Source organism: Xiphophorus couchianus, chromosome 9, assembly GCF_001444195.1.
Source record: "Xiphophorus couchianus chromosome 9, X_couchianus-1.0, whole genome shotgun sequence".
Classification (NCBI taxonomy): Eukaryota; Metazoa; Chordata; class Actinopteri; order Cyprinodontiformes; family Poeciliidae; genus Xiphophorus; species Xiphophorus couchianus.
Window position 1 is genome coordinate 11519930 of NC_040236.1, and position 23447 is coordinate 11543376.

The 23447-nt window shown below is 37.0% G+C and overlaps 1 protein-coding gene across 3 annotated transcripts in view; it reads right to left on the reverse strand.

Annotated features, from left to right (window-relative positions):
* pex5la (peroxisomal biogenesis factor 5-like a) overlaps window positions 1–23100 on the reverse strand; it is an 81075-nt gene extending 57975 nt beyond the window's left edge. For all 3 annotated transcript variants that reach the window (XM_028027202.1, XM_028027201.1, XM_028027200.1), the window contains exon 1: window positions 22565–23100. In XM_028027202.1, the coding sequence (XP_027883003.1) occupies window positions 22565–22585 (21 nt within the window). In that variant the 5' untranslated portion in view covers window positions 22586–23100. The remainder of the gene's footprint in view (window positions 1–22564) is intronic.
* Between the last annotated feature and the right edge of the window lie 347 nt (window positions 23101–23447).

Genomic DNA, 23447 nt, shown 5'->3' on the forward strand with positions numbered 1-23447 from the left:
CAAATAGCTGTGAACTGGTGAGAGAACACGGCTTAGTAAGCATCAGTGTGAAAATGAACTTGCTGGCTTTTTTTTGCTAGATGAGCCATTTATTATCTTGAATCAAATTTGGTAATAAAAAACAGCTTTTTGTTGACATCGTTGGTATGTTTGACAAAACACTCTTAAGTATATAATATTTAATTGCAACTGCTTTTATGAATTATGCTACAGATAGATCTAGAATGCATGCACAGATTTGAATTTCTGTCTTGAGGTAAGGTAAGAGAAATATTAAAAATGATAATAGATTTAAATCTAATTAAAATGTCAATTGCTTTTCATCTACTTCCTCTGGAACTGGTGTTAATAGTTATAGCTACTTGTTATTTCTCTGACCTTCATGTTTCATTTTCCCAATTTGCATGCCGCTAATTACAGCTCTTAAATAAGATCTATCTTGTTCAAACTTACAAGCTTGTACTTAATGAACTATTATAAACTCACAGAGGTCTATAAGCTGCTCTGTCGAGTGTTTGCATTCCTCTTAACATGCTCTTCTCTCCTCTCTTCCCCTGAATCTGTACGTTTTCTCTGGAGACTACTCCACAATCAGGTAACAAGGCACAAAATAATAACCTTTGTTTGGGCCTCCAGGTTTCTGAGTAGAAGATTGATTTTTTTCTTTTAGCTCGTTAGATTACGCCTCATGTCTCCTGACTGAGGGGTGAAATTGAATTGTGCACTTTTAAAGTGAAGTCTGTGTGAGCAGAGATCATTCTTGTTTTGGGAAAACACACTGATGGTTCTTTATGGTCAAGTCAGCCACAAGGACAGGGGAGCAGGCTTTAATTTGAGCGGTCGTGACCAGCTAGGCAGCTGACAAGCCAAACAGCCTTCCAGAGTTTGCTGTCAGTGATCAATTATTGAAGCTGTGTGGGCTTCAACATCCAAACTATTACCAATTTCATGCCTTTATTTTCATTTCCCTAATAAATTGAGAGTTTCACCAGCTGTAAATTGAAGATTAGAGATTAGAGTGTCTTTGTAAGCCTTCATTTTAATTAGCATGGTCATTTATTTTTTGGTCTTTTAATGAGTGTTGCACCATCCATTATCTATACCTGCCTGTTTATACAGGATTGGGGGGAGGCTGGCACCTATCTCCTGCAGTTATTGGGTTAATGGTTATTGGACAGCTCTCCAGTCCATCAAAGGGCAATTCATGCACACACATGTTCATAATAAAGAACAATTTAGAGAAGCCAATTAACCTAACAGTCAAGTTTTGGACTGTGGGAAAAAAAACAGAGTACCCAGAGGGAGCCTGTGCACGCCTAAGGAGAACATACAAACTCCATAGAAAGGCCAGTATTCAAACCAAACACCTTCTTGCTGCAAGGCAACAGTGTAGCAACAGTTTAGAAATTGTTAGGCCAAACTGATTCCTTATTGACTGATTCCTCTTTCATTCAAACCAGAGTTTCCACATTAGTCAAATTCTCAATGCTTTCAGAAATAATGATCTACACCTCGAAATCAGCTGCCAAGCAAACATCTACTGTATGTTCTCTGAAAGGATTGTATTTCTACTTGCCTTTAAATGAGGCATCATTTATAGTATTTTAGTCCTTCTATTCAGCTTAGAGTCGGGAAAAATTACATCACATCACCAAGAACCAGCACTTTTTGTGACAAACAGGTATAGCCTGAAATTCAGTCTCCCAAAAACTAATAATACTTAAGCAGGAGATGAAAAACCTACTTTTGCATAACAAAGAAATATCTGCTTTCTTTTAGTGTTGCATGTTTGACATTAGCACAAATAATTTCTGTAAAAAGATTAGGTAAAAACATAGCTGTTGCAATCCTACGTGTGATTACAGTGTGCTTCACATTTCTACTTCTGTACTTGCCATGTTTGTAGCAGTGATTGTGATATAAGTAAGAACTTATATCACTATAGAGCAGTTAATTTGCACAACCATTGTACCTGAAGGGCATGCTTGAATCCACCTATAATTAGTACTATTTGCTTGTGAAGTTTATAGGATGTGCAAAAGTGGAAATAAAAAATAAATAAAACATCACCACCACAACCCCAAATTGGAAATACAAAACTTTAAAATAAAAAAAAAAGAAAGAAAAAATACTCTGTATCAAATGTTGCTGTCTTATTATGCCCAGCAGCAATTAGAATACAAATCTTACATTAAGTGGGGCTTTTACTGCGTTATTACATTGACTCTAATGCACATTCTTGAGACGGTAAATGACCTGGCAGGAAGCCTTGATATAACAGTAAATGAATCATCCTAAAGCTGTTCAACAAATAACCATGAGTCAGCTCTCTCCTTCTTCTGGACAAAGCACTTAACAACCATCTGTGAGCCACTAAAGAAAGTGATGAACTTATGAAATAGCATAAGCTCAACCGTTTTTTTCTGCCTTTGTACTTTTGTGCACTCTGTCAGCAAAGACTAATGATAGAAGACTTATTTTGTTTTCGACAACAAAGTAGATCATAAAGCAGCTGTTTTTCATATGATGCATACATTATGAGGTAATAGCTAATTGTTGCATCAGCATAAACAATATGTTTTTAACATGTTTAGATTTTCTAAAATACAGAATCCTTGGATCACTAGAAAAACAAAACAATTAAAGCTAGTGGTAAGCTACCACTTTAAATATAGCAGTTTTACTCTCACACAAACTCACAAATGCTATTTAAAACTGAGAAAGCTCAAACCATTTGAAATAGATCAAAATGAACACAAATGCTTAATGTACTTATATCTGCCTTTGGAACAGATCAGACCTGGTGGGCACTTTGACAGTGGCCAATATATGAAGAGTGACTCAAGGGCAGTGGAAGTTTAATGATGATGTGGCGGTAAATCTCAGCCTCGGGTTGAACTCTCCTCTCTAACTTCTACCGCCATTGATAACGCCTCAAACCCTGACAGTACAAAAGCTTTTTTCAGGCCCTAGTGGCCAATTTCCTCCTTCTCCATTCACCTGCCCATTAAGAAAAACCGTGGAGGAAGTGGACAACGAGATCCTCTTGCAGCGTGTGCACAACTCATTACTTAAACTGTAGCTGTGTTGCTACTTGCAACTTGGCTCGCAACTGCTAATGATGAGGGATGACAGTAAAAGAAGGAGAATCCCCTCTATGCATCGAGCAGGAGGGTACAATAACCTGATTACTAACGACTGGCTGGAAAATAGCATTAGGCTCTTTTTGCAGATGTGACACTCACTTTGAGCCGGCGACTGTCCTAGATCCGGGCAGCTGCACTATCTCACTCTCTGTAGATCAGTTTATCACTGTCCTTTTAAGTTGCAGTACCAATAGCCGCTATGTTTGCTCCTTAGTGCTTTTTATTACAGAAGTTTGACTTTCTGCCTTCCTTTTTTTGGATTGCTATGCCACGTTACAGAGATATGCAACATTTTTATTTAGTTATGTATGTAGCCTTAAAGAAGATTGTTTACATCCAGATTTCTTCATTTAAAGAGGACAAAGATTTGGTGTAAACATTTAGAGGTTTAGCTAGATGTGCTCTCTAGGATGAAAACAAGGTGTATTATAAAACCCTAGGGCTCACACATAGTTACACACCAACACTTTGCACCATTACATTACCATTTATAATTAATCTCCAATTCATGTTCTAGGAACATTCAGACAGTCTCTAGTTAACTATGGTAGACAGATGGTTCCAGAGTGTGAGACTAAGAGTTAGCAGCTCTTCAAGGATAGGGCAGGGGGATATGGATGAACAACATATTGCAATATAATTTCATATCAGTCAATACCAGAGGTCACGTTAACGGAATATTTCCTGTATTTGATCTGTAAATTTTTTAAACGATGGGAAAATTTGAAGTCCATCAGTCATTTGACAGGTTATAATTCACACCCTTGACCGGTGCACACAGGCAGACATTATAGACTTTATGCAAAGAGTCCATCGCGGAGGCAACTAAAACCAAATAATTAAAAAAATCCTTTCTGAATATCATCTCATGGACACTGAACTAAATGCGTCTTTCTGACTGGGAGCTGACAGCGTATTGAAGAGTTATGGACCGGACGCTTTGGAGCGCGTCTGGTTCAGAAGCGCATTCCAAACCTTTGGTAGAAATGGCGCATTTAATTTCAGTCTCCATTACAGACCAGAGAAAACTAAAGAGAACGTTGTGTTAATCCATTTATAATCTAAACAGAGGAGCCGGCAGTTTATCTTGAGGAAACAAATAAAGGTGCAGAAGTTAATTAGACCATAATATGTGCAGTCCGCTGCACAACTAATGCGGACGCTGCAAAGAACTAAACTTAACTCATCCAGCGGTTTTAACAAATGGAGCTGGAAGACATTAGAGAGTGTGGTTCTGGATCGAAGTTCAATGAAATTATCAATAGTATTGAACACGTCTATTTCAACAGCTATCATTATTGCTTTAACACCCAGCCTTACTAGAATCTCGCTCATCCTATGATGTAGAGCTCTAAACTAAATATTGATATCAGCATGACTAGCTGGATCATAATGACAGTATTAATATGCAGGCTTAACGCTTACTGGTGCAGATATCAACGCTTTCAGCTCAAAACCTTCTCAGTGTAGTTGTACATTAGACATTCTCTGTTTGTAATATTGCCAGGCATTGCAATGAATTTATAAAATACTTGTTCAAATATTTGGGAGAAGTGCATGTTGAGGCAGTGGATTCACCTCTGATGGAGCTGTGTCACCACAAGGAACGAAGCAGAAAGCTGGTGCCTGCCCATTGATGTCTGTTTATATTCCAATATACATGTTTGATTACACATGCAGTACACAGGCTGACATTCCACAGTCTGTCTAATATATTTAAGTGTGTGGCATTCTTAGTTTTTTTAATCATACAGCACCTCTTAGCCTAACTCCTTCCTTACAGGCTCCAAAGTTAAAGCATGTTTTAATTTTGAGCGCATTGCCTTTTTTCAGATAACACACATTGCAAATTATTAGCTCGGTAATGCTGGGGCACTCTCACTGACTCATTTTCTTCATCTGCTTTGTCCTGTTCATGGCCGTGCAGGGAATGAAGGCTCTCCCAGCGGTCCTTCAGTGAAATATGGGGTACATGCTGGACAGGCTGTTAATCTGGTGCAGGGTCAACACGGAAATGCACAAGACAAAAAAAAGCCAGGCAGACGCACATATAGCTATAAATAATTTTGAATCAGCAATCAATGTAACAAGCATTTTTTTACACTGTAGGAGGAAACCGGAGCACCCAAAGTCCACGAAGGTACAGCAGGACAGAGATGTGTCTGCTAGATTTAAATAAGTATAATTTTCTGTAAAATAACGTTTAAAACAATGCAGGTTCTGGTGAGGATTAAACTAGTACACCCCACATTTATGGCTAATATTACACACATGATGAGAACACTTTTACTTGGAATTTTAATTGAGGCTCAACCTCAGACATTTAGTTCAGTGTGTTACTGACTACTAAAATTTGAAGCTGTGACAGTTAAAGGTTAAGGCCTCAAACAGTTCAAACAAATGAACTGTTTGAGGCCTTCAGAGAGAAGATTGTAGCAGCTTTAGATTCAGATTAGGAGGTCTCAAAAGAATTTGAATCAGCCACTAGAGTGAGTGGAGAACATGTAGGAAGTTCACATTGAAAGCAGACCGCAACTAAAATAAGTTTTAGTTTTTAGAAACTATATAAACTATTATGTAGTTTATATAGTATATTTATATTATAAACTATTATGTAGTTAATAATCACATCTATTGTTTTTATGGTGGTACTAGACTGGCATCCAATGTTTTGTTATTGTTTTCCAAGCTGTGAATGACAATAAATATAACATAACATAAAATAACATAAAATGGGACCAAAAGCAGGTTCCTGCTACTTGTTGAACTAGTAGGTTGTCTTTACCTTTGACTTCACATCAGTCAAATCTTGTTGACCATGACCGGTTTCCTACTTGTTATTTTAAGTGTTCCATAAAATGGACAGAAAGTATGACAAATGGCTCAATAGAAATCAGATTTTCAGAGATTATACATTACATAGCAGTTGTAGGTCCAGTGTAGGTCCCCTGATATTATATTACACTTATTTATCCCCCACTGTGACGTCCAGTGGAGTCACACTGCTTCGTCAGACACTGACACCTAACTCCACCCTCCCTCTCACTTACCGCTTCTTCTCTTTGAAACTGGAACAGTTTCAAATCCATCTGTGCAAACAAGACATGTTGCCAAAAATTGCTTATTGTTCAAGGATTTTCACTCACGCTGTGAAAGGAAATTAATGTCGGCTTTCACTCAGCTTCATGAAAGGCTTAGAGTTTATGATAATTATATTGTAATGCAATCAATCACATATTCTGTGTGTTGTGTCTTAACTCTGATTCAAATACTGCGAGATAAATTTTTTATTTTTTTGTATTGACTAAAGTCCTACGCAGAATGTGTGTAATTAATTAAAATTAGTTATTAACAAACAGAGTATTAAATGATTTTCTTTCAGTTTCTGACTTTATTTTCCATTAGAGATGATTTTACCACAGTGAAAATGTAAATGTGTGAACCTGAGATTATGCTACTTAAGAGAAAGATGACCTTTGTTAAAGTTTTTCTATATAAATGTATGTGGAGGGTGCTGCTACCAGTCATATATTTAGTCTGCCAGTTTCCTCCCTTTATTCCATTGGCAATAAACACAGATTAGTGTGTTTAGTCTACACACACTTTATATATATATTTGAAGAAGAATATTACATTGAATTCCTTCAGAATTATTCAGATTTTTTAAAGTCGCTGTCAGACTAGATTTCTGTTTTTCTGCACTGCAAACTGACATTTTCTGTTTCTGTTGAATTAATACAATTTGTTTCATGTACCAGGTAAAATAACATAACAGAGATGATGAGAATGAAATGAATATCAGTTTTCTTTTATGATTTTCACAGTCATTTGGGGGAAAATGGCAGATTATAAGCCATAAAACACAGAAGACTTGAAGGTCTAAAATGCATCTAAAAAACAGACAGCAGCTCAGATATAATTAAGGCTTATGTGAAGCAACATCACAAAGGACTGATAAACAGTCAACTTCCACTTGTCAAATTGTATCACAAGCATCTCCTGGACAAGTTCAGCAGGTTCAGTATAGGAAGTGACCTCAAATTAGTTTTTAAAGTGGAACATTTCAGGTTTCTGACAACATAAAGCTGCTTGTCTCATGTAATTCAGGGACAAAAGAAAATTGTACTTCCTTACAAAGACGTAATGCCTTTAAGACGTACAGTACAAAGCCATTTTATTTCAAGAAGGGGCTCAGTGAACCATCTAACGGCTCCACTGTGGTCATCACATAGTAATGGTATAAATCTATCAAAAATGTGTCAAATATAAAGAGCAGGATGCCTTAAATGGAAACTGTCAACTGTTATAGCTGGTTCTCTTGTATTGAGGAGGCACAAATTTTATTTTTTAACATGTAGGTATGTTTGAGTCTGTGAGAGTAAGGTGGTTTCCAGACTGATGATGGAGCACCCAAGTGTGTGTGATAAAGAGAGAGAAAAGAGAGAAGTCAGCAGACAGTTTATCTTTCCACCACCAAAAGACCTCGGTCTGATAATAAATGCCCTCTCACAGCTTCAGTGATCTCAATGGAGAAATAATACAAATGCTACACAAAAGCACCGTCTAACACACATTAATACCTTGACATGTTTTTTTTTTTGTTTGTTTTTTTCAGGAAATTTAATCCAAAGGCAGAGGTGACATCACATCATGATCTCACTTTCCCTCTTTTAAGATTAAATCTTTGAAGCTCTTGGGTTTAAATCGGCACTAATCCTTCCTAAAATCCTCAACGGAAAATCAAACTATGATCAAGGGCCACAGTGGCCCAATGCCATTTATTACAAATAAAACAGGCATCGAAAGCAGATCCCTCCTGAGCCGTAGATAGATAGATACCGTATTTTCCGGACTATAGAGCGCACCATACTATAAGCCACACCTACAAATGTTTTGAACAAAACAAAACTCTAAACGTACATATATAAGGTGCACCGGGCTATAAGACGCTGGTATCTCCGCCGTTCTCGGGTTTCCATAAGGCTCAGCAGAGGGCAGCATCCTAATAAATCGAGCAGATTTATTAGGACGCTGCCCTCTAGCTCAAAGCCGAACCATGGATTCGTTCATGCTGTTTACGTGCAGCGGCTCTATTTCCCTCCTGTACTGTCAGATTGACAGCCCTCAACTTAAAAGCTGCATCATATGAGTTTGAAGAAACTTCTCCATCGTGTCTGCTGCTAGCATGTGCTTGTTCTAAATGAAAATTAGAACTTTCTTCTTTGATTTCCAATTTTTACTTCCAATGATTCACTTCCTGCTAAAGAGACCCCTGGCGGTTGAAGAAAAATCCACAGAAAAGCCGCACCGGGCTATAAGCCGCATGGTTCAAAGCGTAGGAAAAACGTAGCGGCTTATAATCAGAAAAATGCGATTGATCGATCAAGTGGTCGATCGAAATATCGATCGATAGATAAACATCCCTGATAATACTTCCAATTTCTTTACATCTTTAACTAAATTCATCAAGATATCAATAAATCAAATTTTTTATCATGTTAGCTCTAAATGATATACATAAATACCCACTCTAACCCAAACTAGTGATCATTAAACAATGTCTGTGCAATCCTGACAAACAGCATCACTTGTAATTAGGAAAATCTTTCTATCTCACATTTTTGCATGATGTCTCACTTTAGCAGATAGCATTCATGAAGTATTTTAACAGTGTTTATTGTTAACATTTCTTGATAAAATCTCAGTGTCTGTCTGCCTCATTACATGTTCAAATAGGTCATAATTACAAAGTTTTACAACTCTTTCTTCTTACACAACGGGAGAGCAGATTATGTCATTAAAGCACATTCTGTGACTACAAACTATTAAAAGAAGATAGTAATGATATCAGGGTGTGATTTGTGGCTTCTGGATGGAAACACATACACAAAGGAAACAGACCAGGGATTCCTCGGCAATGGCTTCCCTGCTTTGAAACAGAGCCTGGCTTTAAGCCCAACTAGCAACTAGGGAATCTAAGATTTCACAATTGCTTTCTGGAGAGACGCTGCTTCCAATTTCTATTTTGAAACACTTTACCACATGATTCCATATGCAGAGCTTATTGATAATTTGATACTTGATGATAATAACAGTTTGGAAACATCTTTTGACCATCCAATCACTGCTGAAGAGCCACATTCATCGGGGCAGAGATGTATATTATCAGTATGATAATTGTCTCGTGTTGGACCACTCAAGAAGACCAAAGTGTTTTTTTTTTTTATCATGGAGAGGCAGATGCTGGTGTTCCCACTTCCCCTTATGTAAATTTCATATTTCTAGTGCAAATTACCACAGCGAGGAGTTCATCATGGAAGGCTAATGTCTCTGCTGGTCATTTGGATCTGGCGCTGGTGACGTGTTTGTGTCTGAGGTGTGGCGGGGCGAATGAAGTGCTCCTCACGTAAGATTTAGATGTGTACAGCAGGGCTGATTACACAAGAGGCTGAGAGCCACATGTAATCATGTCGAAGAGCTATTTTCTATTTTTTAAACTGTCTTTTCTGTCTGTCATGACCAGGATATTCAATCTCCAATCTGTTGGACTCATTTTTAAATTAATGAAAAGAGAAAGAAACTGAAATAGTGCTTTGTGCCATTAATATATTAACATATTTCCTTAGATCATCTTAGTCTGTTGTTGGAGTTGAATCCTTTGGCTACTAAAAGAGGCAATCAACAGTAATTATAGGATAAAGAAAAATGATTTTCGTCCTCTTATCAGCATGAACCTATCCTCTGTTTCACTGCAGGCAGATTTACACCAACATTATAATCTAAAAATATAATATAATTCCTTGATAATACTTTAATAGATTTGTTAGTGGGAATTATGAAATTATTTTGTCAGATCTTTTCTGACAAATATATATTAGTGTGGCATTCAGAATATAATAGTAGTTATGTTAGTTCCTAAGACAAGTTGGAAATGATGTTTCTGAATCGGTGTCAAACACAGATAAGAAGTCTCTCTCAAAGCATTTTCTATAATTATTTATTTTAAGCCAAGAATGCAACAAACCCTCAAATAAATACCTCAGAAAAAGAACCTACACATGTACAGTAAAACAGAATGTACATCTTTTATCTCTGCTGAATGAAGGCTGCCAATGTTTCCCAAATTTGGATAATTCATATAAAATGTTTAAAACTATCAAAACTGTTTAAAAATAGGTCCCAAAACTCTTATACAGTCCCTTCAATTAAAGCCATTAGTTTTTATTACATTAGTGTAATCTCACCATTTAAAAAAATTCTGAAAAAATCTGTTTTCTGAGTATTCAGTGGGTAAAAAAATATTGCCTTTAGCAAAATCACCAGCGCCAAATTGATAACACCTTTAACAATCCCTCTTAATTTACTTTTTTTCTTGTTTAGGTTTTTATCAGATTGCCCGGGAACAGTTTGGAAACATGAGGAAATAATAGATGATTCAAACCATGTTAGCAAAAAGAGCTAATACCTCCTCCAGCTTCGATGGTTTCCATAGCTGTAGATTACAGCAGTAGTTCTTATTTCCATGTCTGAATTTGAATTCTTTGAAAGTAAAATCCTAAAATGAACAAATTGAGTCACAGTGAGCAAATTGCTAAGATATGGAGAAGAATGTCACATAAACAATGATCGTCTAAGAAAGAGTAGCGAGATGTTCTAGGATTTATCCACTGCTGTGACGCGTTATGACACTCTGTGACTGCAGAACCATCAACTTCTTCTTCAGCTTTAACAAGAAAACTATTAACAGTACTTGATTAATCACCCCTGGATCATTATCTATGTAAATATTAATGGTGACATTTTCATTTATAATAGATAAAAAATGGATTGGTTTTATGATTCTTATTTTATACAAAACAAGATGGATTGTAATTAAAAAGAACAGCGAGCTTTTCTACCAGCAAATAAAACTCATTTCCCTCACTATTCTCAGTGAGCAGCAGCTCAAGTCTCTACTGCCACAGGAACAGGAGACAACTTGTCTTCCACCTCACCTAACCTCAATTTAACCTTGTTGCTTCACTTCTACATCACAGTTGAGCAACCAATTGCTGCCAACAAGCACCAGGCCAGTGCACCCGATCGCCGCCTCTCTGTGTCACAAAGTGCAAAAACACATAGAAAGCCTGTTTCCTATAAGGCAGAAATTCAATATGCCAAGCCCTAAAACAACTTTAAGTTTTCACTTTAAGTTTTGTAAATAAAAAAAAGATCAAAGCTAGGACATGGTGTGTGCCCTGTAATTGAAATTAATCATATTTCTACTGTTTTTATTGTATTTTTTGAGGCAACTTTTTCAGAATTTTGCATTAAAAATATTACAGAACACTTCTGTCTTTTTCCAAAGGCATGATATCAGATACAATTTAAGTTTTATTTAATCAGAGTTTTGGATTATTAAAACTTTCTTGCAGTGATTCATATAAAAAAAATCTACAAATGTTCACTTCCAGCAAAAATCTTTAAAGGTACTAAAACAAAACATGAGAACAATAAAAACAGCAGCCAATAAATCACATCTGACACTCTGGTATTTTGTCAGTTGCTTTATTTTTCTCTCTATCATTAAGTCTTTCACTGACCTTTCCTTTGGCAGCCTGTCTGCAAACGATAGCTGAAGGATATGCTTTAATTGACATGAAAGTATTCCTGAGTTCGAATGAGGAAAAATCCTGAAAGCAGAAAGGTTACAGAGGGCTACTCAACAACTTTCTGTGAATTTAAATGAAGCTATACAGAGGAAAAATGTATCAATCCTCTGCAGTAGGAATAAACAATAATTCTGATAGCGATGATAAGGACAAAATAGTCTTAAAATATTCTCTGTGGAAGATGTTAAATGACATTTTTGTAAGCTGTGTACATTTTAGACACCTTTCAGTGACTTTATAAAATTATTTTCTCTCTTCTACCATCGGAAACAAAACCAGCACAGCAACGCTTGAGAAAAACAGCTCTGACTGCTGGTCTGCTTTAGGTACCACAGACATACAACACTTATCTCAAGAGCTTACTTATCCATTAACTGGAAACAGGCTAAACATTTTCTCTAAATTCTCAAATGAATTTTGGCGACTAAGTCCTACTCAGTTGCTTGTTTTGCATTTCTATGGTTTTGATGTGCAGTCTGACCCAGTAATATTCACATGTAAACAGAAAAAATGGAGGGAAATTTTCATCAGGCCAAAATAGAGGTGGGTAAATAGAAGTGGAGTGTGCTTCATTATCTCCACTGGTGGTTTATTTCCATCCAGTCATCAATCCAGACACTTCTAGTTGGTGCTGCTCTATGTGTGAGACGCCTGTCACTTTTTCATGAGGAGCTGCTCTAAAAGTGTGTTCATCATAATTTTAAAAGTTAAGAGGCCAGAAATCGTTATATTTTAGAGTGGGAAAATGTGAAACTCTTGAGAGTCTGAAACAAATATAACTAAGTTTTGATAGATTTTTATAGCAAACAAAGGAATTTTAAAGCACTTTTCTGAAACACAAAGAGCTTTTTCACTCTGAAAGGAATCAACATATGTGGATGACGCCTAACAGCATCTGCAACACCACTCAAAATATCTCAGTATAGTCACATAATATATTGTTTCTTTAACAAAAAAGTATTTTCTAATAAGAAATATGCCATATGGATGTTTAGCCAATTCTTATCAATATAAGGAAGACACAATATCACCAGGTTGGTGTGGATATGTCATTAAACTTAATAAATCAAATCATCACAGAACAGGTTTTTGTACTAATGTACGGAGCCCTCCAAATACTGATTGAAAATCTTTCTTTTTTTTTTTTTGTACTGCACGTTTATGTCCGTTAAGGCTAAGATGGAACTGAAAGCAGCCCTTTAAACCATTCAGACAACCAGCACAACAGAGACAAATTTAAAACTGTCACATGACTTATTACCTTCGATAATAACTCAGAAATAGTCCAAATTAGGATGTATTTTTATTTCTTTCCTACATACGGAAAGTTTCTGTTTATATCATAGGTTTGTGGTGCCTTTCTATCCTAAAGAAAAAGATATAGAACTTCACATATTTCACAATAAGATATTAACATTCATGGAAAAACCTTACATAAGCTTATATTAAAGAAGAAAGTACGGCGGCCACCGTAAGAAAGGGACTCCGGGAGATTTTGTCTAAAGTGGTGTTTTTTCACTGTAGCTTTCTCTCTTCTCTATCTCTCACCTCTCTAAACTTTAATCCTACAGTTCTGTGAGTCCTGCAAGCTAATTTCAGATCTAAACAAGAATCTCAAACTGTTGCTGGAAGACATTCTGTTCAAAGAGTTGTAGTATTTTATTTTTGTTTTCTCTTGTGCTTAAAGCCATGAAATGATTGCTTCTGTTATGAGAGTCCTGCTCAGAGCAGGCAGCCTTGGGTTGAAGTTGTTGAATGTCTGAAGGATGTATTATGTTGTTTCAGGTTATCGGTTTTCAGGCCTTCAGTAACTAGAACAGAGAGTGAGCAACTACTACTTTTTCTTTTACTTCCATTCGGATACAACACTATGACGTTGTTATGAATTTAATAGCATTTGCAGTTCACAATTAGCTACAAACATTTTTGACGAATGATACAGCAAATAAAAAGAAATAGATAATATATCAAGTCAAAACATTTCCATTTTTAAAAAGGTACAGTTTTTGAAAGACTTTCTCTACACTAAGAAGCAAAGCAGTGGATTTAGACAGGCCAGCTACTGCGCTGCCTCTGCCTGGTCTTATGACAAGATAATATCTGATGTGCCCCCAAACACAGTATTCTAATAACAACAAATTATACAAATTTACCATTTAAAGACATGATTCATTCTTTTTTAGTCTTATTTTTCCTTCTTCTACCTTCTGTCTGCTCCATACTTTAAATTCTCCAATTTTCCTCATTAGAAAAGACTCTAGGAATATTTATCAAATATTTTCTCAACCTATTTTAATGGTCTCAATCTATTAGTTTGTGAAGTAATTAAATTAAATATCAAAATCATACAGAAAGATTATTTTTTTACTACTTTTTTGCTTCCTGTGCTACAGTACATCAAGAACTAATTCAAACTGCTGCTATGTCCGAGTTAATTAACCCTAACATCTCAGTTTCTTTGGCTAACCTGCAGAGAAACTCAGCAGCAGACCACCTGTGGGTGGAAGTGACGTTGTAGTAATGTCAATCTTAAGCAAGCTACCAAACAGTGAAGTCATTACCCTGTACCATCCTCCAAACATCACCTGTCGGAGCGGTTTTAGTTTGAACTTCCACTTCGAAAGACACACAACAGGTCTCTGATAGAAACTGCTAAGTTTGTTAGCATCATAAGAACAGAGGACAGAGAGATGAGAGGTCCAGCTGCAGGTAAAATTAGATTGGAGAGTGAAGTGAGGCATGTTCCTCAGGTGACAGTTGCTTTATGACGCTACTTTATAGCAACGTGATGGAGAGGCTGCCTGACATGGAGCAGAGGAATAGATTGAGGCCGTGTATTTTCATCTCCTTGGTATAGTACACCAAGTATTTAATTCTTTACTCGGGCAGCGGACTAATCAGAAGGTGTGTCAGAGGACACAACTTCTATTCTCTGCCTGAGACAGTCTTGTTTGTCCCCCCCACTGTCTGCTATAGATAGATATACAGTAGATACCAATTTCAAAACAGATTCCTGACAGTCACTGTTTGGTTATATAGTATTGCAGGATGCTCCTGATTTCTTTAGCCCCAGATGTTGAACCCCTAAGCTCTCCAAAGTGCCTCATAATTGTGATTATTAGTGCTTGTCAACTTGTTCCTCTCTGCAGCCTAAAACTGGACCAAGCTTTGTGAGAAATGCAGTCAAAAAGTGACAACCCACTTGAAAAAACTGAACTTGCAAAAAGATTGTGGAGAAAGACTCTTTTTTTTTTTCTTTTTCGCCCAGTAACTTATGCACATATAATTATTTGCTTTGCTAGCAAGAAGAAAGCCATTGGGCCTTTTGACCTCCTCTCTGGCACACCGAAGCTCCAGACATTTGAATGCATACCCACAGCTACATGCAGGCACACCTGTACATTTGGGAAAACTCTGACACATGTTATATTTAAACCTCAACAAGCATAAGGTGTAGCACATATTCAGAGTCAGATTGTGGCCTGTGGAACTGTTCCTTCTCCTCTGTATGGCTTAAAAGCTTTCCTGCCATCAAACCTTTAAGCTGGTGTACCTTCGAACAAAGATACATCTCTCGTTTAAGCTCTGCTCTGAAAGCCCAGCTTTTAACCTCTGCTTGGGAATTTAACTGTAGAAAATGTATTTATAGAAAAGCCTCGCTATTCTCCCTCTGAGCTGCTTGATTTAGACTTGAACAAGTGAAAGTAGCGTGTTACAATTTCATCTTTATGACCTCCTTTGCTTTCCAGCTTCACCTAACAGACGACTCAGATGAGAATGGTGATGTAAATCTATTCATTATTAAACCCTCCTTTAATTAAATGTGTAAAAATAACATCAAAGGTTGTTGTTTTCACTACAGCCTCACACAAATAAGTGACCATGTAGCAGTTTTATAAATTAATCTGAAGTAAATAAGCCACCTTTCCTTTATGTTTTAATATATTTTCTCAAAAGCAGGGTGGTGTTTGGTCAATACTCTAGCAAGAACCTGAAAATATGACTACTGCTGAGAGGGCTGTTAATGAGTGCATGCTAATTTCTGAAATATTATGCAAACCATAGTTTTTGTCCTATGCAATTATCTGACATAATCACTGGCTTGGGGAAGAAGAGCTGCTGTTTATGCTGAAAGTGATACTCGCCACTTTATGTTCTCATAAAAAAGTTGGGAGTTTGCAAAGGAAGAAGATACATATCCCATAGGAGCTACAAAACACATTTAAATAGAAGTCAAAAATAATGTAGGATACAGATAAAAGCTGCATTTTATCTATTCATTTAACCATTAACAAAGATTCATATTGGCCTGCAGCTTGATAAGTAAAGCTGTCCCTGATTACAGATTTGATTTTACTTGAGCCTGTAAGTCATTTAAAGCAAAAATGTTTTTGAATCACAGGCAGGATAACAGCTGGGGTCAAAGTCAAGAAAATTAATCATTTTCTTCATTCAGAAACAAACAAAAAGCAGAGCAGGCCTGAAGTATAACCAATCTAGGATCTCTGTAGCAGCAGGGGGCCAAACCTACAGTATCCTTATGTAGTTTTTGTATGGTTTTGTGAATTTTATCAATAAGGAGACAAATTTTAGCTTCACTGTTTTCAAAATTTTGAATTCGTAAATTAAAATTAATGAGTTCCACATTCCTAATCATTTAAAAATAAGACATCTCTGCAGGTAAGCATACAAAGTCAAATTGTATTGTTTTTATTTTTGTGACTGGCCACAACAAAACAAGAAAAGTGTGCATTCTGGGTTTTCTAATAATGTCAAACCTGGCAGGTTTGGCAGTAAAAAAAAAAAGGTATGCTCATTTGAATATTGACTCTCTGCAAGCAAAATTTGTATAAAAACAGAACAAAACAAATTCTGAAGAATAGTCCCCATGTCTGATGAGCGACCTGGAGCTGGTAATTAAGTAATTTAGATTACTTTGCAACAACCCCAAACCTCAGTTTTGACTGTCAACAGGTAAGTACAAGAAGGTGTGTAGACAAAAGGGAGTTTTTTCTGGCTTATCTAGTTAGAAATATAAATTTCTGAGGGTTTCCAGATTGTGTTCCATTTTTCAATAAAGTTGTGAAAGCAAGGATCTTAGTGGAATTGAACCATGCTTCAATTCAACAATGTTTTCTTTCACTCCAAAGAAAATAATAATTTTATTGTGTTACATCTACTAGCTGCAGTTAGTCTGCATGGTCACCTTTTGTGCAGGTTTCCAAGACGAGTAGGCAGCCCAATCAGAACTGAGTTGAGTTAAAATGACTGAGCAGTTATCAAGACTGTTGCTCATTGTACATTTGTTTGACAAGAAAACAAATAATTCAATTTTTTGGCAATGTGAAAATACAAATTAATTTCATGCCCAGTCCTAAAATTCATTATGAGCAAATTACACAGGAACAAAAACAGAGATTCAGCTAAGGTGATAAATAATAGAAATAGAAAAGTTGTGAGTATCTTCTATTTTTTCCTGACACGGACTGATTTGAGAAGTTGCTTTAGCACACACATTGAAAAGCTACATGATATAATAATAAAATGCTAACTGTATTTTCACAGTTTTGGAATAGTTTCAAAAATATACCAAATTAAACAATAAAGTGATTTCTGTTACTCCACAAGGGACAATGATTATTGACAAAGAAAACAATCCAAGAGGTTAAATCTGCATTAAAAGTTGATGGTAGGTAATTACTGAGGTTACAATAAATCAGCCCCTCAGAGAAGAGCTGTTTTGCTTACATCTGGCACCAGTGAAGGGCGTATTTGTTTATGACCAGCTCTCATCCATGAGAGCTTATGTCTCCCTTGAGAAGCAACTCCATGCTTTCTACTCTCACGCCCTCAGACGCCTTGTTTCTGGAGCAAATTCATTCCCGGTTGGAGAATGGCTGTTATGAATGGGTTGGGCAGGAGAGATGGATGAACAGCTCCTTCTTCGGCACGGCCCTCTGCTCCCGGTGACAAAGATGCTGGAGCTTGTCCTACTTTTGTAAGAGGAAGAAAATGTGACTCTTATACAGTAGCTCAGGGGGCCTCTCCGCATGGGGGCTCGTAGGGCAGCGGTGGTAACGGGTGTGAAGCAGAAACGTACCCAGAGGAAATTCTCCAGCAGAGATGGTGACGTGCTAAGCAGTGAATTGTTGTTCTACACATAATTAGATCATTTTTAAAACACAGGCTTTGTCTTTATAAAATCTACCACACAGTTTTTGTGTCTCAGTTTAGACCAAATCAATTCCTTGACATTCAGTTGAGCAATCATAGTGTTTCCTGAACACTAGTGTTTTATAAACGGTTTCTAAGTTGTATTAGAATTGATAATGTAGCACTAAAGAAGAGAGTTTCATTTAATATATAATGTCATCTGAAATACATGGCACCAGGATGCACCAGGAGGTCTGATCCTATCCTTTTAATCCCATCACTAACATCACATGTTAGCAAGATCTAAATGGGGGATTAGTTTTACATGGCAAAGAGTCTATCACACTACATTTTATGCAATATATTGCCCACATACACAGACACCATGTTGGATTTGCTAATTATTAATTAAAAAGGAATTGTAGGATAGTGTTAGTATCTTACCCATCTAAACAACCTCAGGTTGGAGAAACAGCATAATTGTGACTGGAGCTCCAATCTCAAATAATTTGTAGGTGTGTAGAGAATTAATGACAACAATCTTTCATAAACTTTTCACAGCCGTCATGTTTGCATTAACTTCTGACGCATGTTGAAGAAGTTCATGACTATTATATGTGTGTTTTCAGTATGTTTAATTCTGCCCTTGTCTGTTTGCTCACGCAAACAGTATTTTAATGTGGCTAAACTCTCAATTATGCTGCTATTATTTACAAGCAAAGCAAGTGTAAAAGGTTTACCAATAACTCTATATTTTTTATGTCAGATTCCTTAAAATTACTACAAGACTTTTTGGTAAAATCCTGATTTTGTTTAAATAATCAGACGGTGAAATATTCTCATGTAATTAAAAGACAGAAGTGACTTCATTAAGCTGCAGCTGATTGTCTCTGCTGTATAAACGCTCCCTTCATGCCTTCAAACAACTCCTGTACACACAAACAACAATGTAGGAGCACCTCTGATCATTAAGACATTAAGACTCAGATTTTATTGCTATAATTAAAGCAAAGAAAAAGGTGATATAGTCAAGCTTAATATGAAGAGAAAGGCATATATAATCATTAACAAGTCCCCCACAAAGACAAATGTATGTGTGCACACCGAGTGAGTCAATGTGTGGTAATGGACACAAATATTAAAATACTGCAAGCGCTACTCTTTCAACTTTAAGAATAAAAATTCCTGCATTAAAATATGTAAGTAGAGGAACTTTTAGGACCAACTTTTGTGTTTTGTTTACCAGATAATTAAGTGCAGTTTATGGCACACCAGGGCCAGCTGTGCTCTGTTTAAGCTCATCATGTAAATAACACTACTGTGAAGATCAGAGTTGTTTATTTTAAGGTATTATTGCACAAAGCTGAGAGGACATTCAAAGAACCTCGGAGATGAATTGTGGCTCATTTGCTTCCAGCTGGATGTAGGTTTTTAATCTGACTCCCATAGGATTGGCTTCACTCTGTATGGCTTCATTTCAATTAACCTTTCAACTCCTCCTCACTACAGTAACTCTGTTAGCATTACCACTCCATCAAGTTCAATTTAAAATATGCTGTAAAGGTCATGGTTTTCTGCAGTTACAGTTCAGTTTTCACTCCTCAGCTAAAGCCAGTGTTTTGTGCATAGACTGTGTTTTAAAATCAATGCAACACTAGCCCTTTAAATCTTTAAGCTTTCACAGATTTTAGACTTTAATTCGATGGATAAATATTTAATGTTTCTCTTTTGGTGGAAAAATAGGCAAACTAAATACAAGGTTGGTAGCAAGTTATGACCCGATACACAATAATTTATGAAACCATGCAGCAGTATGGTCAGAAACATATTTCCATAAACCTTTGTGAGATCCTGCTCGCTCGGTGCTTTTTATTTATATTTTTTACATTTAGAACTGTAACATTTTTCACATCTGATTACTCACATTAAATGCATTCTAAAATAACAGAACCCTCCAAAGATGCAGAAAACCATTAATGCACCAGATTGCTTCAAGTGTCTGTAGCACAGAAACAAATAGCTATACAAAAAATGTAGTTTAAAAAACAAACAACAAAAAGAAAAGTTCTGTTGAACCATAATTGACTGGAGGGAAATCTATAAACAGTGTTTGACCCGGCAGATCAAACTGCAAAAATAAATCAGCAGCATAATAAAATAGTAATGCAAATGACTGGGACCTTAAGAGACTTGATCTACTTCTTATCAGCATTTGTATCCGTCCAAGATCTTCCCTGCAGCAGTTTGAATATGATAATCAAATTATGTAATAATGTTGTGCTTAACAGTCCAAATATCTGAAGGCACCAGAGTATCACTCCTATTACGGCACGGTGTCTATTACATAAACACTACCAGTGCAACCTTAATTGGATCTACAGTAAACATGAATGCCAACACAGAAAAGCTGCTGTGGCAGTTCCACACATTATAGGAGGATGATGTATAAGAAGAAGAAATAAAGTCTTAAAGTTTTTTTCTCTCTTTTTTTGATGAATAGCATCAAAACAAACCACGCAACCAAACTAACAATGATGTCTGTTTTGTTTGACAGAAGAACAGCTGTGCTGAGTCAGCTCGCCTCACAGAATATCCAGTTCCATGCTCACACAAAGAGAAACGAGGCTGAATGACATCCACACCTTTGGACTGCTTATCTTTAAGTGTACGAATCTATTCCAACACCGGATACAGTAAGTAATTTTCTCCCTTAGAGAAGGCAGACAATGACTACATGCATGACAACAAAACAATAACAAAAGGGGCATGTGGATGCATTTGGAGGAAATAGAATGGCTTAAAAAATAGAGGAGAAGAGCCCAGCATTGTGTTTCTGCCAGGCAACACCGATCATGCCAAACTATGACGCTGTACATGTGGAATTGATCCACACAAGCCAACCTTGATGGAGGTTTGGCCTCTTTCATGAGACTGAGCTCACGCCAAGATAAATTGATCCATCCAATACTTGATCGTTGTATGCAGATCATTCAGAACTGCATAAGAGGTAAATGTGGTAAAACTGAGGGAGTTAGCGGTATAAAACGAATCAGATTGAAACCGGACGCCCTTATCTTAAAGCATCACGAGCTGCAATGACCAAACAGCCAAATCTTGTTAACTGGTAACTTTGCAACAAAGATGCACTTCCAAAGCGTAGGAACTTCAGGGAAGAAAATCTGATAGCTCAAGCTATGAAAAACTGAGTCATGCACCAGTAGTCTATGTAGGAACAACATTTAAAATTCCAAGCAATAGAGAGGCACATTTCTCAATTATTTATGCCACAGGCTTTCATTCAGAGGTCAAATCAACAAGGGAAACAAGTTCAGATTAATATTTTTTTGTGTTCAACAATCATTTAATGTTTTATTTTTTTCCATGCATAATATACATGCAAAGTAGATATTGCAATTAACATTTTTGTAATTGAAGGAAAACCCTTCGTTTTTAAATGCATGCACTCTAACCTGCAGAAAATAGTGTGCATATTATTTACTTTTATTAATCTAACAAAAAAAATTACTTTATCAATGCCAGGAGACTCAACTATCTTAAAATGTACAATCTCATTCCTTCCAGATTATATTCAGAATAGATTTGATGGGAAAACTCAAAGTTTCACCTCGTGTTGATATTTTATGCATGCTCACAGTTCTGCATTTGACTCACAGTCAAAAGTGACACCAGGACGAATGTTTTCATTCTAATTACAAATAGAGCATTCACTTTTCATTCGCATTTATTTTTGCTGAATTTGTTTCGCACAAAGGCTGAACTGGATTCTGACATGTTAAAATTGTACGGAGCCGTTATGACTTGCATGCATGTTATGGGAAACACGGAGTGTGTGACACTCAAAGCACGAATGAAACATGGAAAACATATAATTTAGATGAAAATCCGCATCTGGTCACATTTAAAAGCATTTCTAATTAATCCCCTTACATCAGTGTGATGAACTATAACACTTTGGTGTGTCTCAGTAGCAAGCAAGTATTACATAATCAGCTGTCTAGGAGCAGGAGTCTCTCTATGAACTATCAGGCTTCTGGAGTTCAAGGGGACTTTTAGTAATAAACACTTGAGTGTTGTTTTGTGTTATAATTATCATCAGCATATAAACAGCTGATCATTTAAAATCTTTACGTCAACTTAAGAAGCTGAGGCATGACAATGCAGTTTTTAATATCTGCTTTTGTCACGATTCTTGCAAATCGGTTTTAGATATTGGGGACTCTGGACACAAAACACATTTTGCTGTTTACAGTTTTGACGTCAGACCAGATGACGTCAAAATCTGTGTTCTTGGGTCTTGCTAAATTGATATCTCTGTAAAGTAACCTCAAACATGCCACGGTGTTGTTAACCTTTTTCATGCTTCTGCACGTGTTTTAGACATGCACTGTGAACTATCGATCCGGAATACACGACCAACTGATTTGATGGGGAATTAGTAATTAAAATATTTGCTCTATCAGAACAAGAACACAAAGCAAGCCTAACTTTCCTCCATGACATAAACAAAATACCTTAGATATAAACTGGGCTGCAGGAAGAAGTGATCCCGTGTGCTCCGTCATGCTGGACAACATGCAGAGTCTGGCTTCTTACCTGTAAATGCCCCTGGTACATATTGAGCACACAGTCGGTCGCCGATCCTTCCCTTAGCGGATCTGTGCGCTTCTCCTCACTTGCAGCGGGCAGGGGGAAGCAGCTTGTCGGACCGGGGCAGTTCACATCAGAAGCGGCAGAATAGATTTTGGGGCAGGGTTTCCCAGAAGGAGCAGACAGAGTGGAGCTTTCCTCCTCTCAGGTGCGGAAACTGACACTTTTCCTCCCGCCGCGCTTATCCAGGATTTGACTCAGAAGCGCCCCAGGAGCGCGACGCCGGACCGAACTTTATAGAAAAGGTGTCGAATCCTCACTGCGTCCTAATAGTTTTGTGCCGTTCTGTAATAAACAAGATATTGAATGTAAGGAAAAAACAAACAAACAAAAAAACAAACAAAACAAAACATTAAAGACAATTCAGGTCTTCATTGTGAGCGCTCTCCAGCGTGTCTCCCCCTCCCCTCCTCTCTCGGCTAAATGTTTTGACGCGTCTCCCGGCTAATGCTCCTCTTATAGCGTGCTCCTCTTTCCTGTTTGCCAACCACCCATCCCTCCGCAGCCTCCTCCAGTGCTGACGCACTCACTCCACAAGGAGGCACGCAAGCACACCTCCATCTGCCTTCAAAGCACAATATTCAAAGAAAAAACTTACAACTCCCGAAACACGCATGTGTATAATTTACACGACAAAATGTTATGTGTGGATGAAGGCTGTTGAAACATCGTGCATTATTTCACGGCATGCAATGCACAAATCAGCCCCCCTTTTTGCTAATTAGTGGGAGAAATAATTACATAACCAAAATCGCAAAAGACACCTAATTTCCAGGAAGCTAATTACGAGCAAGAAGCGGGACAGAAATTAGCCTGCAGTATTTATTTA